The sequence below is a fragment of the Neolamprologus brichardi genome, chromosome 18, assembly GCF_056152115.1.
Source record: "Neolamprologus brichardi isolate AB-2024 chromosome 18, ASM5615211v1, whole genome shotgun sequence".
In the NCBI taxonomy this organism is placed as follows: domain Eukaryota; kingdom Metazoa; phylum Chordata; class Actinopteri; order Cichliformes; family Cichlidae; genus Neolamprologus; species Neolamprologus brichardi.
This window is the reverse complement of record NC_142121.1, coordinates 20,438,160-20,454,993: the sequence shown is the minus strand read 5'-3', so window position 1 is coordinate 20,454,993 and position 16,834 is coordinate 20,438,160. Positions and strand designations below refer to the sequence as shown.

The window sequence follows — 16,834 nt, the reverse complement described above, 5'->3', positions numbered from 1 at the left end:
GATGATTGTTCAAGAAATTTCTAGTATATTGGTTGTTTCTGAAGCAACCAGCCTTTGTGGCACCAACAATTGTGCCACGTTCAAAGTCACTTAAATCACCTTTTTGCCATTTTCGGATGCTCATTTTGAATTTCAGCAGGTTGTCTTCCCCGAGTCTACATGACTACATTGGACAGTTGAACCTATTAAAGTGGACACACTGTGTATGATTCATGTCAATCTGTGGCCAGCAGAGGACACTAGCGACACAAAACCTTTGTGACTGTGAAAGTCCCAAGTCAATATCACCTTTGTTGTTTTAGAGCAAAACAGGCTAGCAATTATTACACACTGAAGTGTAACACCACATCTTTTGATGCGTCTGACACACAAATGTCTGTAGAGTGTGAATGCACCTTTCTTACCTGTTGCGTGTGCACATATCCAATGCACATGTCCACCCTCATTTACAAAGTGCACTAAAAGAGTTTCTTCCCTCCAGGCAAGCCTGGGCAGGTTGCTCTTAAGGTGCAGAGAGGGAATAAATTTGCAGAGATAAGAAGGAGGAAAGGTGTGCAGTGAAGGACCCCTCCACCCACATTACTGTGTGTCTGCAGGTGGTGAAAGTGAAGAATTCCCGGGGAGGGCAGGAAGGAAGTGAAGGCCCAGTTGTGGCGACTGCATAGAGCCCATCTTCCTCTGTTATTTAGTGTGGAGTGGTCTTGAAATAAAAGGAGCAGGGGAAAGTCCAGAGAAGCAACCAACATTATCAGATTACAAAGGAAACTGTCAGGAGAAACACCATTTCACATGGGAAATATAAGTGTGTGTTAGCATGTAAGATATGTAGGTCTAATGCAGCAATAATTTCCCATTAAGATTAATTAATACATCTTTACATTTACTATTCCCAGGCTATGTTTTATTATATAAGAATGGCTAAAACCAGACACTACATGTGGGTTTCTTTGTCAACTTTCTGAAGCTATAAGAACTAGTTGACCTTATGGGGAAAAAAACAACTATAAGAAACAATGATGAAAATTAAGTCACATAGATTATCCTTCTCCCAGCAAATACCAGCTTTGCAATAACCCCTTACAGATTTACACCAGCCTCTCCAAATTTCATTTTGCAGATAATTTGGTCTTGTTTACCCGGCTGACAGAACTAGTTCTCATTCCTCGATCACCCCAGTTCTGCAGCTTTTTTACAGCCACTTAATTGGCGGGGCAGGGCCCATCTCTTTCCTCTGAACCAGAACAAAGGTTTGTGGACAGAAATAGAAACTGGATTCTGGGATGGCTGCACAATTTGAGGCCCATGCTTGGCTTTCAGCAGAGGCCAAAACCTGGAAAGGCACCGTGAGAAAACTGTAGGCTTTCATAACGCTTGTTAAATTGAGATAAGTCCAGGTCACATTGAGATGACAAACAAGTAGATCACTTCATCATAACTTGTAATGTTACTAACGTAATATTGGTAGTAGGTTGAGTCTGTGGCATCACAGCGCTCATACATGCGTGGTGAAACTGGGCATGTTCCAAGGTCATTGATTGAGACTGTGGAGGGGTTTCAGTTAGGTCATGGTCTCCGAACAAGAAACAAAAAACTGTGGGATAAAGAGCTTCCTTCGTGGTGTCAATTTGCATTTACAACAGGGTTTTAGAATTTGTGCTAATTGGATGATTGTGGTTTCCAACATAGACTCATCTACCCAAACTACCTCAAAACCAAAAGCACATTTGTTTGTAGATTAATGCATGATTTCTACTAGTTTGCAATTTTAATTTTAATGACACATGTCCAAGTCACATTTGAATATCTGTTTCTTGTCATATAAAAGTAGTGAGAAACAAGAGAGAGGTATTTTACACATGTGGGAAAATGTGCCTAAGATGTATGAATACATGTTCAACTATCCTCATAAGTCTAGGTGAGACAGAGACATAGGAAGTGTAACTGTCTTGGGGGGGACTTGGGGTCAAATTGAGTGGCGCCACTCACAGCCCACTTCTGACTACTCTGTAATCCGTCAGGGTGAGTGCTGAGAGTTCCTCTCTCTTTCTCTGTGTCCTTCACTTTGCTTAGGCCTAATTACAGCTTTGGGCTGCTTCAGGGGCCAAGCCTCCAGAAACAGGGACCACGATAGACCACTCCAACAAAAAAAAAGAAAGAAAATGATTAACTGGCCTTGGAATTAGATGAAAGCTGGCCTCTAGTTTGTTCGCCATTCGACCAACATCCAATAATCACATAATAGCTGAAGCTATGTATGGGTCCAGGACAGAGCAGAATCAAAGAGAAACAATTATCATATTAATCACTATAGAGACTCCAATTTATCTGTGATCTTATTCGGCTCAAAAAGCTCTCAGACAGAAGCAATTACATGACAGACAGTCATGAGACCATTCAGGGAAAAGAATAACTTTAAATGTACCAGACTTGTCATGTGATCTGCAACCGCCTCATTCCTCTCCTACTCCAGCACACCTCCACACTGTGTGTATTCCACACACTCTCTCCACAAGCACAGACGCACTGGACCCTGACAAGCAAAAATAGGGAAAGGGTTGTTTTGTGTTTGAGAGTGAGGGACATGCACGCACACACACACACACACACACACTTACACACACACACACACTTACATTGTTCTTCTGGGCTAACTCAGGCATGTTTTGCAGATATCCATCTGATTACAGTACGTGATTTATTTGTCTATGAATGTTGGTACTGCACATTCCTTTGCTTTTACTTCCTTACATCCTTTAAGCTACTAAAAGAGCTGCTGTGTTAAAATGCCAAATATAATACCAGAGATAATCACAAGAAGAATTATGAAAATAGCTGTGGAGAAAATTATGGTATAACTTATGTAAAGGTTTTAAAGTGAAATAAAACCTACTTGTTTTATTATAGATTATATTTACCTGTGGGAAGTGGTGCATTATGGCTAATGTGAGCTACAGTCTGGTTGCTGGAGCTAGTGCAGCCCAGTCTGAGGTCTTCAAGCAAGTGTATCTGATTTGTCCAAATCGTCTTAAAACTGGAAAATTGTTCCATAGTACCATTTGACAAGCTGTTGCGGCTGGCCATAGTTGCCTCTGACAGCAGGTTATGTTAAACACATGTACAGTAATATCCTGTGTGTGCAAACGTACATTCTTCACACTCCCTCTTTATTGAGAGGCTGCTCTGCGAGACGACATTCCTCCAGTACATTACTCTTAGTCTCCTCTGCTATGCTGAATATGCACAGGTGGCTGAGAGACCCCCTTTCAAAGAGCTATGAGTAGAGGAAAGGGCGGAAAATCAGCAAGCTTTTTCTTTTTTCAGCATATGAACCAAATGTTTTGCATTCCAGAGAGCACTGCTCTGCTGTAGACCTGTCTGTTAACAAATGGCAGGGCTGGTTGGCAATGGATTTGACACTGACTTCTCAGAAATGTAAAAAATACAAAAAAAACCAAAAACCCTGAACTGTACACCTCAACTCTGCTGCTGTTATTCTGTTGAGGTATTTTGGACAATTTCTGCTATGGTATTTGCTCTCTCATCTGTAACCAATAGTGGACCTAAAAACACCACAGATGTAATTACGCAGGAATTTTCTCACTTACATGTGTGGTATGCGTCCTTATTTTAAGGACTGCTTTGTAGCGGAGACAAATGACCGGGACGGAACCGGCTATGTCGCCCATACAAACAAGTCAAGAGACAAATACATGGCTGTACGTGTGAGGAGCAGGTACACAAGGTAGACTTTTTGCATGACACAATAACACCAAATAGCAGATGGGGGTCCTTAATTATATTTATGGAATGTTTTGCTTCATGCACATAGAAGCAAAACAACAAGTTAAACAAAAATGATAAGTTTACTGTTATTCATAATATTTCTAAAGATGATGTATAGTGTGGGGAAAGCACTATGGTGCAGTGTTTGGCACTAGTGGCTCACAGAAGAAAGGTTCTGGATTTGAACATGAGGACTTCTTCAGGTCTTTGCTGTACCCAAAATCAGCCTTGGACACGCAACTCTACTGATAAATGAATGAAATCGGTGGATGTGAATTATTATGCATTATCTGCACAAGGAAGTTCATCATTGAGCAGTATTTAATAAATGAATATGGTCAATGTGCAGCTAATGCACACAGCATATACATCTAGTCTGTGTAGTCTGTGAAGTATAAAACAAAATTAAAAACAGAGAGACAAATATATATATATATGCCACCACTGATTTTGGTTATTCTTTAATATTTTAGACCTCAGGGTGTACTGTTTGCATAAATAATAATAATAATAATAATAATAATAATAATAATAATAATAATAATAATAATAATAATAATAATAATAATAATAATAATTTAATAATAATATATCAAATAATATACTAAAATTTGTAACTGTTTGATTGTTTATAATGTAGGCCTTTAAATTATTTACAAAGCATTTGGATCACCCTATAGGACATCTTTGGATGTACTGCTCTACTGGAACAAAACGTTAAGTGCAGCTATGTGACCTTTTACCATGTAAAAGAACGGAAAGAAACAAATGATTCTGACTTTTCAATGTTAAATAGCGTTTAGTAGTAAGTGTTGATGAATTACTGTAAAGTCGAAGAGGCACATTGTAATAATAATGCTTGACACACATGACAACTGGCTCCCCCTATGGATTAAGGCGAACATAGCAGATTGCTGAGTTTCCTCTCGTGTGGGGACTTAAGACTTTATATGCACCGTCAGTAAACTGCAAATATGTATTTGTTTTATTAGTATTTAATTTATTTTTGTGGAACATCATTAGTACCGTGCTTCTAATGCTCTTGATTACATTTTGATTATTCCATTTTTTTTTTAAAGATCTCAACTACATTGTTCACTTAAAAGTCATGAGTGAGAGGGTGAAGGAAATAAATGCCTTGGCCTGTGATTTTCTTTTTTTCCTTTTTGATGTTATTTAATATCTGTCTTAAAGAGCCACACCTTAAATCTTGCCTTGCTTTTCAGCAAAACCCCAGCATATTTCTCTGATGTCTTGAAGGAATAACGGAGTAGACGCAATTCATCAGCACACCACAAGCTATTCGGGGGTGTGACTACAGTCATTGGGGTCTATATATTGAGATGTTTTGTCCGCTGTCTTTATGTGAATGGGAGAGAAGCTGCCCAGTGAAAAGTCCCCACAGCGCACCTCCTCACTTCATACGCTCTCAGACACAGCACCATGGGTTCCTGTTTTCGCGCACTTTGCATGACTTTTGTCCTGGCAACGTTCACCTGGAGGTCAGGTGCGTTCGGACCTGTTATCAGATGCGAACCATGTGATCCTGCTGCACGGCTTCTGTGCAAACCTTTACCCAAGGACTGCTCGGAGAAGGTCCGCGAACCGGGCTGCGGCTGCTGCTTGACTTGCGCGCTGAGTTTCGGCCAGCCGTGCGGCGTGTACACCGGGAGATGTGGCTCCGGCCTGATTTGTCAACATCAACCCGGTGAAACGAAACCTCTGCAGGCTCTGCTGGAGGGACGGGGTATTTGTGCAAACGCTACTAACAAGCGACAAACTACCAGACCAACAGTGCCAGTCAATGAGCTACCAGGTAATTCATCAGTGTGAGTGTTTATGCCTCAAAGTGCGCTCTTTTAGACACCTTACGTATCACTGGTTAATGACCACAATTTCGGTAGTTGCAGAAGAACTGGTAAATCTTTGCCAGTGGTCGTCGGGCAATGTAAGAATTACCAGATGTTGTATAAAAAGAGAAAACTTTTTTCTTTTAGCAATAAAAATCCAGCTAATATGTGAAAACACTTTAAAACGTCTTTACATTAGAGGAACGAAGGGTGGTGGATAAGGCTTTAAGCAGTGAGCACTGGAGAGATTTCGATTGTGGAAAGAAGAAGTGCCTCTTTGTGCAGCAGAGGGAAGACTTGAACCCTCCCTGAATTCATTGTAAAGAATTCAGGTCAGATAAATGTTAAAGCCTAGCCTGCATCTTCAAGGTTGCATGGTTTCTAGTTTGGACTTTTGAATAAAATCAAATTTAAAAAACAAAAAAGGTGGAGTTTTTATTTTTATTTTTTTACTGGTAAAGTTTTTCAGAAGATGCTTTTAAAGCACACAATACCCATGTCCCTCCCCTGAACCCTAGCCTGTTGAAAAAATGTGAAATTAACACTCTGCTATGTTTGTTTATAAACACATTTTTATGTTCACAATTTTTTAGCAGAGAATGCTGATACTCAGGATGAAGAGCGCAATTCCACTGATTCGGGTGTTCAGACCACTACGTACAGCACCCACAGACCTATTGGACCATTTAAGCCTCCACTTCACCCTTTCATCCCCCCAGACATCCTGAGACGGGAACAACAGAGAAGAACCCAGTTCTTTAAAACGGGGGAGCTACCGGGGCCACTCGTCACAGATCAACAAAACTCTCTAGAGACCAAACGGGAGCCTGAGTATGTAAGTACCACAACCAATATTTTTTCTGTCTTCAGAGCACACTGGAGGAATGTTTTTCTCTTCTTCCTCTGTGCTTTGGTGTTTTTTCCCCCTGCGGGTGATGAAATGCTTTGGGTCGCGGTGCTGACGTTTGGCAGAGATTGTGAGCCAGTAGAATGGCATGGCAGCAAGCGGGTGCCATAGCCCTGCGGCTGACCTGGGTCAGGCGGTTGTTTGGCCACAAGGCGTCCGCGTGCCGGCTATACTGAGAGCCAGCGAATGATGGATTGGCTTATGTGAGTGCCTGTTGGGAAGCCCTGCTGCTATTTTGATCTTCTCTTTGGCCCGAGAAGTGAGCACACTGTAGTAATGGGCTTTGACTGGCTGTTCTGATTAGTGACTTGAGTACTTGGACTTGAGGACAAGCCTTTTGACTCCGTCTTTGAGCTGTTTGAATTCACTTTAGCCCCCCCCCCAGTCTTTGTGTAAGACTTCTAAGCAGCTTTGGCAAACTGCTAAACCTTCACAAGCCAGATGAATTCATTCCTCATCTGCCACCTCTTTCATATTGCAGCCATTGTTTAGGTATTACAGCAAGGCAGCGTGAGTCAGCTTTATTAAAGTGTTAATTCACCAAAACATTAATGTCAAAAACCCACTGCCAAATGGCATTGCTAATGAGGAAGTATAAACGCTTTATTCGCTTTTTATCTGTCTTCAAAATGAAACTATAGAATTTCTGACGTTAATGGAAGGTACTAAAAACTGGTGATGTCTTCCCTCATTCACAGGGTCCCTGCCGAAGAGAGATTGAGAGCATTCTCAGCAACCTCAAGATCTCCAACATTCTCAACCCCCGAGGTTTCCGCATACCCAACTGTGACAAGAAGGGCTTCTATAAGAAAAAGCAGGTGAGAAAAAGTATACATAATAAATTGATATTTGAGTGTTTTAGTAGTGCAGTGGTTCTCAAGCTTTTTCTGGCAGGCCTCAGTACAAAAGCCAAAAGAATGCTTGCACCCCACACCCTACAGTGTTTATCGACATTTAACAATCTAAAAGAATTCAAGATGAATTTTACTTTTAAAAAAATGTCAGTGCAGTTTCATCAGCAAACACATCACAGTCAGTCTTCTTAGTTTCTCCTAGTTGTTTGTGCCCACCACCAGTGGCTCATTGCCCCCCTAGTGGGACCTGCCCAGCAGTTTGAGAATCATTGGCTTAGTGCATCCTTATTCAGCGGACACGAAGGGCTGTGCATTATTTCACAATCTGCTTAATGCAAACTTGGTTACGGAATCAAAATGCTGTAAAAAGGAAATCAGCATTTGCAGAGTACATTCATAATGATTACAAGACGAATGACTCAAACTTAAAGTCTCCTGCAGCCCAATTACAGATTTGTTGCTGTCCTCATGTATTCATTGGTAGTTATTAGAGCCTCATCATTGCACCACCACACCAGTGAGGTATACCCTAGCCACTGGCTCTGGAAACTGGAACCACAGGGACCAAACCCCAGCGGGGTTGACGGCAGGGACGATGGCCATTTAACGGAAACCCTCCCAGGGAGACAGACGTCAAGGTGGCCACCGGCACCCCATGTGCTTGCCCCATAATTGCTGGACTTTTGAGAGGCAGACACAGAAATAGAGCCGAAGCCATCCCAACGCTCACATGGTTCACCCACGATCGGGTTGTAATAAATGAGTGGTTCTGACGCATTCATATGGAGGCACTTAGGGCTCCCGCGCCACTGCATCACAGAGGCAGCTTCCCCTATTACATAGCAGTCCCTCCCGCTTAATAGAAGTGTTCTTCTTGACCTGCAATCATCTCATAACCAGCCTTACAACGCCAGGCTCATTGTCTTTGTTTATGCAGAATGGACCTTCTACACCGCGCTAAGCCTTTAGGCACTGAAGGAGTGGCAGAGACGTTGTGGTGTTCAGTTGAATTTGAACACTCGGATGACTCTAAGGGAGAACAGCTCTTGTTACAATGATTATTAACAGTAAATGCCTCTTAGAGGGAACATAACAAACGACCCAATAATGATTTTGGTGTTGAAGAAGATGCATTTATAAAAATAAATAAATAAATTGAGTGTACTTAAGATTTTGATTAATGTATTTGGTTTCCCCAATAGACAGCCTGCGTTTTTTTTTGTTTTTTTTTTAACTTGCCGCCAAAATTTATGGTTCACTAAGAATTTTTCATTCATCATGATGAAGACTGTTTATGAAACTCTCCACCTAAGATCAGACCTAACTGAGTAAGGACGTCTCCCCGCGTGACCAGTCTCTTCTGTGCAGCAGCAGTACAGTTGCTTTAGCCCTTGAAATGAATGGCTGTATGTTTAACTAGAGTGGAGGTTGACCTTTAGTAAAATTGGCAGTAAAATAACAGCCCTTGGGTAGCTCCACAGACTCTGTAAGTCATTTGTAGTAGGCCTACCCATAATTTGGAGCTGTGGGGTATAATCAGCAACAGATGATTCGTACTGGCCACCAGCTTCTGAAAATAGATCTTGGTTCACAGTTGTTCACAAACGGGACTAAGCAAATATTTTACCAGGTTTCTGTTTACCTTAAAGGTCTCTATATGTGTGTGTAACAGGAGGTAGACCATAAAAGCAGCTCAAAATACCACAGCGTGTTGGATAGCAAAGGCTCAGCACAATCTGACCATTAATGCCTCTTAACTATGCTTTTCTGCTTCATTGACTAAAGTGGCCTGTTATCCATAATGCTTCATATTCAACCGGATTTGTACATTCAGCTTTCCCACCTCCCCCCACCGGTCTTCCCTCCCTTCACCTTGTTCTCTCCTTCACTTTCAGTGCCGTCCTTCCAAAGGCAGAAAGCGAGGCTACTGTTGGTGTGTGGACAAATATGGGCAGCCTCTGCCAGGTCTTGATAGAAGGGAGCGAGGAGATACCCAGTACTACAACTCTGACAGCCAATAGGAGCAGAGCAGGATGGGAGGGAGGGAGGCTGGGATTGAACGGCAAGAACTGTAAACAAATGGAGAAACCGAGGATATTGGAAGAGAGGTCAAGAGATGGCTCAGCCGATATATGGATGTTTGCTATTTCTAACTGTTGCCTGTGGGACCTTTTTCTGAGGCGCAGCGCAGAGCGCAGCAGAAGAGTACCGGGCAGAAAAAGCCTGTAGCCTCTGTACATGGATGGATTCTTCATAACCTGTTTGTCTCAGACTCAACCCGGACACCTTTTGGAATAATGTTACACTTAAAGAAACTATCTCAGAGGCCTTATTCTGATTTTAAAGCACAAAGACATGTCACAAGCAGTGATAAGAGAGCTCTTCATTTACGCACAATTAAATGGCATTGCATATGTGTAAATGCTTGTGATTTGTAATCATTATTTGTATGCTTGTGATTTGTTATAAAGCCATTGTGTTTTGTCTTGACAATGTATGTATATTTGAATAAGTAAGCATGCAGTGATTTAAGTATGAACTCCTATTTGTATGAATTCCATTATTCCGGTTGCTTCCTGCTCCAAGTAGGGAGTTGGTTGGGACCGTGCAGCTCAGACAACACAGCGCATAGAAAGTTATTTTTTACTCTGGGTCTCACGCCACAGAAAAAGAGATTTTGTTTCATGATCTGTACTGTGTGTGCGTGTGTGGGGTTTTTTTTGTTTGTTTGTTTGTTTTGTTGTCGCTTTGCATAAGCTGAATATAAGAGATAAGGGGTCCTTACAGTTATCTCCAGTCTCTGTGTAGCCAGTGATATTTTTTTAGCACTTGTCTTGGATTAAGTGGTCAGTTTAAATATGCTGTTTGCATGTACAATGCAACCCTCAGAAGTCTATTTTTACTTAATAAAGGCAGTATAAAGTTACCCAAGTATTGTTGTTTTTTTTAAAATGTTTTGTAGATAGACACAAAACAAAACTCCTTTGTGATAAAATAAGATTTTATTAAGATGCACATCCACAGAATTAGAGTATATACAACAAACCCAATAATGGAAAAAGCAGCATTCCAGGGCAATTAGCATTCAGTTGAAACTGGATCTACTGCACATAGCTACAACAACAAACAAATCTTTAAACACAAGTGAATGATAATAAATACTAGAGTAGGTAGTCAGATAAAGAAAAGGTCAAATAAAGTCCCTAATGTGAGAAGATGTAGCTGAGAAGAGGTCTCAGAAATCCTCTGCTCAAACTGTGGACCTGCAGAGACCAGCAGAGGTAGACGAATGATGAACAACCCATCCCAAACCTCAGTGTGGCTTGGAAGAGCACTGATATGTTTGTGCTAGGCCACCATGCACATACTTGTGGCACTTTAAGCATTTCACCCAATACCCATTGAGGAAACGCCAATGGAGATACATTCAGACAATGTCAACAGAATGAATGAATGAGCTGCTGTGTTGTTTGCTGCCGTGCACAGCTCTAGTTATGAATGAATTAAAAAAAAAATTTATCCTGAAGTCTCTCAAATGGGCTTGGCACCGTAATGCACCTGTGGTTTTGAGCAATGGAGTTATTTAGTCAGAAACACAAATGTATACAGTGTCGCCCTATATTTACAACTGAAAAAAATAAAACAGGCAAACATATAAAAGATCTAAAAATGACAAATGGTTAATGCTTGTACGAATATACAGGCAGCGAATAAATAAGTTGATCATACATACACCACGTAAATAAGATGGGAGGAAATTTCCTCCACTCAAATAAGTTTTCACAGTTTCATTTTTGCAAAGGAGAGCCGGCTCATCAGGCGGCTGAAGGTACATTTATCTCGACCTCCTGCTGCTGTTAATGTGTGTGCCTTTGTGTGTGTGAAAGTTGGTTTTTGAGTGAAAACAGTCCATCCTTCAGTGAGTAACTTCTTGATGGCACTCTGAGTCACCGACCAAGTCGCTCGATCCTGGGAGCCTCTTCCCATTCCAAGACGAGACGCACCAGCAGCGAGCGGGTGGTCCAACGAGAGATGACTCGCACTGAAAAGGAAATAAAAATGGCATCTCTCACAAATAAATCACTCAGTATTTTATCATAAATCCCTTTTGGGAGTCAAAATTCATTTTGTTATGTGAAATGTCCGAAAAAACAAACAAACAAAAAGTTAAATTCTCACCTGCTTGGCCTTGTAGAAGCCATGCTTATCACAGTTGGGAAGGTAGAAAGTTGTGAACTTCTCTCCTAACCTCTGCTGAGAGGTGGCTATGGTGTCCAGTGCTTCGTGCAGTTCAGTGTGACATGGACCCTGTGTGGGAAGAGAAACAATGAGAGCTACAGTCTCCTAAACACAAATGCACCAGCAAATTATCTACACCCCCTCAGAGCCATCTACTCCCTCTTGTGGAAAGAGAGATGAATTACTTTGAATAACCAGTTAGTTGGATTGTTTATTTTTTCCCTCACCTGTTGCACCAGTTTGTTGCGTATGGCATTGACCTTAGCCTTGAGACTCTCCTGGCCTTCAGCAAAATCTTGGTGATCAAAGGGAAGGTTAAGTCCCAGAATGTGCTGCAATGAGCCATGGTCAGGGACTCCTCCATCTTCCTCTGTAGAATTTTTAGAAAACAGAGAGCATACATGACACATGAAATGGAATGAGGTTGCATTAAAGATGTAATTTCAATGCTGTGAACTTTTTTTATTTAATGAATATCAATATGAGCACATATGAAACAGCCAGGCTACCTTGGCCGAGGTCCACAGTGCAGATTCCCTGTCCTCTGGTCAGAGCGTGCAGTGGTCTTGCTTCACCAGGCCTGGGAGTGCAGCGGAGACCCTCAGCACAGTGGGCTGTGTGAACTCCACAGGAAGCCCCCTCCTCGAGCGCACAGGCCATGCAGCAGCCACAGCCTGGCTCCCTTAACACCTGCTTGCATTCTGCTGGGATGGCGGGGCAGTCGTTCAGCTTCTGTTGAGTACAGGGGGCACAGCGGATGGGCTCTGGCCCCACCACCGGAGATGACCTCACTACGGACAAGACAACCAGAGCCGCCGCTGCCACAAACGTCAGCTTCTCGCTTAATCCAAACATTTCCTTCTGACGAAATTCTTTAGCTTTTTAGAATCGTTTAAAACTGTCAGTTTCTTCTAACAAGTCTTCTCTGAACTGGCAGTATTTATATGAACGCTTTGGCCTCCAGAAGGGTTAATAATTGACACAGCACAGATATAAAATATTTTTCTCAAAGCTGCTGTAAAAGGTGGATGACCCCGCTTGCCTTGCGTAGTTTGAGGTCATTTGTCAATATTGACGCTGGAATGCACATCAAAACAACTTCTGACGTGCGTTAGTCATCTTTCTTTAACTTTAGAGTTATGAAAACAACTGGACAGTGCTGCTGAAATTCAGTACGATGATGAATAGTGAATAACGTGTTTAACAGAGAGCATCACGTGATCCAAGGAGCTCTAGGCTTTGGGAAAATGGCTTGTTAATGTTAAAAACTATCTTATGGGGGTCGTCAAACTTTATCTTGTGAAGTAATTCTGACAGGTTGGGTGCTGACATTGTTTTGACAGAAAAAAGTCCTATTTGTCCTTTTAGTCTTGTTGGTGAAGGTTCATCTTATCACACAGGTAGATAAACAAGGTCCTCCACCTTGTTTATCTACCTGTGTGATAACCCAGTCTGCCTTGCATAACCCAGAAATGGTGAAATGACACATTTATCTGGGAAAAGATGGCAGTAAATGGCCGTTTCCTTGCTGTAATATTTGTCATAAATACCTAAGTCAAATGCCACATACCTTTAGTCATACGACGTGTGACACAAATTTCAATAGGCAGTGATCCCGTGCTTTTCATTCACTGAAGAACTTGTTTTTACCCTGAAAACTTTTAATTGCATTTTTTATTTAATAATTATTCACCAAGGAAACAGATACAGTCATCAGGACCAATTACTAAAAACACAGGTCTTAATAACAAAAACTATGTGTACAGTCTGTGGATAAAAATATGAAGTTAAAGAGATAAAATGCTGATGAATATGAGGATATGGGCACAATGAGAAATAACAAAAATGAGCACATTGTGTGTGTACATTTTGCATTTAATAGGAAGGTAAAATATGTTGTCTTTGAATATCTTAATTTTTTAAAATCTTAACTAGAGAAAAATATGCTTTTAAATGAAACACTTATACGTTTAAATTGCTAGAAATGTGTACACCCAGCAGTATATAAAAGTCTGCATTTGCTCTTCTTTAAAGTACTGCAGACTATGCATGAATCGCACATATGTTACTAATTTAATAACATAATCATGATGTAAGAAAAGGACCACGGCGTTACTACTTTTGCATGTGCATGAACTGATACTTTAATATGTATTTTAATGCAAATTTACTTTAGCTTACATAGGTTAGATGAAAACACTTTCTTTTCATAAAAAATAGAAAAATACATTTTATTGATTTATTTTGAGTCAACTCTGACTGACGGTACACTAAAGTGCACCAGCCATGTTGCTCCCACACAGTAGGGGAGGGGTCAGCTTTGATGTTGCTATGCTTGCTGAAGAGAGCTTTGGTTCTTCATGTTACTACATTCTTCACTGGCATCCAAATCTAGTAACTTAAGAAACGGTAAACGGGTTCAGGTTGAACCTAAGAGCAGCAAGTGCTGGTTGAAAAAGGGATTGATACACAAAATAAAAATACAGCGAAGACAGTAGTGGGTTAGAAGCACAAATATCGTGCCTTTTGTTTATTCACGTATCACAACAAACCAAACGGGCCCGCACATGGACTTCACTCTCTTGTCAGTGGCTACCTTAAATAAGGCACATTAGGCAGGATTTGTTCAACGTTCAGTTTGTCACGAATGAGGTCCCAGGTTTGTGTGTCCCAAATGTTTCACGTTCATCTCACGAGATAATGTCACTCAACCACTAGCTGATGAGTTGTTGCCTCTTCGATGCTGACCATCAGATCCGCTAACCAGGGGGGAAACGGTTCCTCCTTTGAAATATGTTAGAGGGCATTAGTGGAAAAGAGATTTGATTAAGGTCCATATTTTTTTTTAAGTCAAGACAGCTTTGCTTAAAATTATACTCACAGCTATAAAGTTCTTCTTAGAGCGTTCCCTTGGCCTCCGGACTGGCTGTTTAGATCTTCTCGGTTTCTGCCACTTAATCTTGGAGGCCTTGAAGCAAAAATAAACTAGTCTTTTTTTTCAGATTTTTTAAAAAAATTATTATTATTTATTTAAATAGAAGCAAATAGTAAATACTCAGTAACACCTACCTTTATTTTCACCTTACTGCTCGGCTGTCCTGGTGTTGTAGCTTCACCACGTAGATTAAAAGAAAGCGTGCTCACATCAGACACGGAAAAGCTTTCGGTTCCTTCGTGTGGATGGTTTGAAAACTGGCTCAGGGAACGAGACAGCCTCCCAGGTCTCAGAACCCTCAGTTGAACAGCATCGTCATCTTTATCGCTCTCATCTTCTGCCAGCGCATCCTCTTCCTCCACACCTACTTGAAATGGAAAATCGCCCTCATTTCCTTCTCTTGTTCTGTTCCCTTCAGTTTCATCCTCAAGCTCTGACTCTTCCTGGATGGGCTCCAGACCAGGTCTCTGTTCCATCAAAAAGCCTATTTACTCATGACATTTACCTTTTTTATCATTTGATTTACTTTATTCAAAGAATAGTGATAACAGATTAGACTTACATTTGGCTGTTGAATGTCCATTTAGCTGGATGGCTGAGCTTTTTGGAACGAGAGTAAAGATACTGCAGTCTCTGGTGTGAGTGTGGCCTCCTTGTCATCAGTTGATTATTGGAATCAGGTGCAGAGGCTTAACATTTTTCACAGTAGATGTTTTGACAGATCATTGCAGGTGGGAAAATGACTTGCATTGCCCAATTTTACAATATACATGCAAAATAAAGCAATGCAGCTTAAAGTCACTCAGCTTATTGTGGCTATTATTGTGACAGCAATGTTAATTTTGCACCATTTTGCACCATTTACCATTTACGGGGCGATCGTGGCTCAAGAGTTGGAAGTTCGCCTTGTAATCGGCTTGTAATCGGAAGATTATCGGCTCGAGCCCCGGCTTGGACAGTCTCGGTCGTTGTGTCCTTCTACTGTCTACTGGTGGTGGTAGCACCAGTGTCCGGCAGCCTCGCCTCTGTCAGTGCGCCCCAGGGTGGCTGTGGCTACAATGTAGCTTGCCATCACCAGTGTGTGAATGGGTGGGTGACTGGATGTGTAAAGTGCTTTGGGGTCCTTAGGGACTAGTAAAGCGCTATACAAATACAGGCCATTTACCATTTAAAAATGAATTAATTCCAATTGGCTAAAAAAAAGAAACTAATAAGCATTCTTGAGGTTAGTGCACAGTAAAAGGTAGTAAGTAAAATATATAGCAAATACCTTAGTCTAACATCGTATCAAATGACTTCCAATTACTTAGTCTGATTAGTGAATACTTTCAGGTATATATCAGTTGTAAACTTATAGCATCAGTGAAATCATTAACTTCAGACTTTTCCATCATGTCACACATTAATAGGTATCAAAGCAAAAAAGGTCATATATCAATATATTACATCATTGTTCAGGAATGAAGATTTTGATCTATGTATTAAAATATCAATAAATAAAATAATAATTCTGTTGTGTATATAACCCAGAATGTGGAGTTATTGGTTAAGGTCCAATAGACTTAACCACAGTAATTTAATAAATATACAGGCAGAAGGCAGTCAGTGTGCAAGATTTCCATTTGGTTGCCTACACATCAAAAATTAAATTTGTCTGACTATCATGGATTTCTGCATCTCTATAGACTACTGATGAGGAGAGAATGAATGCATATAAACTGTGGTCAAAATTCCTTTTGAAGTAGAAATGTGTTACAAATGCTCTCTTTTTTTTTCTTAAAACAGACTAGCAAATTGTATTTTTTTTTGTTCACAGAAAAATGTTCACATAAATCATTAATTTATGGGTATATATATATCCATCCATTCGCTTCCGCTTATCCTTTTCAGGGTCGCGGGGGGCGCTGGAGCATATATATATATATATATATATATATATATATATATATATATATATATATATATATATATAGCTATTTGTCTTTATGTAATTCTAACCATTCAGGAGTGCAACAACCAAATTATTCATTTCAATCCCCTTTGGCCCTGATGACATCATGACAAGAGTTGCTCCTTAACCATTATTTGCAGTAGTTTCCCTTTACTGTTTGAGCTCAGCTTAAATTAGAGTGAAGGCGACATGAACTTAAAAGCTCAAAGATATCACTCCTGTTAGTAAATGAAGAACTTCATCGAGGTAAATCAACATAAAACTACAAAAAACAAAGCATTGTATCCTCTCTCCAAGCCCATAAAGAGCTAAATA

The 16,834-nt window shown here is 40.7% G+C and overlaps 3 protein-coding genes across 3 annotated transcripts; 1 reads left to right on the top strand and 2 right to left on the bottom strand.

The window, feature by feature from the left end:
- Positions 1-5,177: 5,177 nt before the first annotated feature.
- On the top strand, positions 5,178-10,302 carry LOC102786140 (insulin-like growth factor-binding protein 3). Its single transcript, XM_035906085.2, has 4 exons — positions 5,178-5,599; positions 6,227-6,468; positions 7,239-7,358; positions 9,290-10,302. The coding sequence occupies exons 1-4, from the start codon at positions 5,227-5,229 to the stop codon at positions 9,413-9,415; spliced, it is 861 nt and encodes a 286-aa protein (XP_035761978.1). The 5' UTR covers positions 5,178-5,226; the 3' UTR covers positions 9,416-10,302.
- Positions 10,303-11,204: 902 nt separating this feature from the next.
- Positions 11,205-12,561, bottom strand: LOC102785856 (insulin-like growth factor-binding protein 1). Its single transcript, XM_006786434.3, has 4 exons — positions 12,143-12,561; positions 11,861-12,003; positions 11,574-11,702; positions 11,205-11,436 (listed from the first exon to the last, which is right to left on the bottom strand). The coding sequence occupies exons 1-4, from the start codon at positions 12,486-12,488 to the stop codon at positions 11,311-11,313; spliced, it is 744 nt and encodes a 247-aa protein (XP_006786497.1). The 5' UTR covers positions 12,489-12,561; the 3' UTR covers positions 11,205-11,310.
- A 1,775-nt stretch (positions 12,562-14,336) lies between these two features.
- Positions 14,337-15,151, bottom strand: LOC148097742 (uncharacterized). The gene is made up of 4 exons (XM_087832631.1): positions 15,131-15,151; positions 14,703-15,035; positions 14,515-14,601; positions 14,337-14,417 (listed from the first exon to the last, which is right to left on the bottom strand). The coding sequence occupies exons 1-4, from the start codon at positions 15,149-15,151 to the stop codon at positions 14,337-14,339; spliced, it is 522 nt and encodes a 173-aa protein (XP_087688757.1).
- Positions 15,152-16,834: the final 1,683 nt, after the last annotated feature.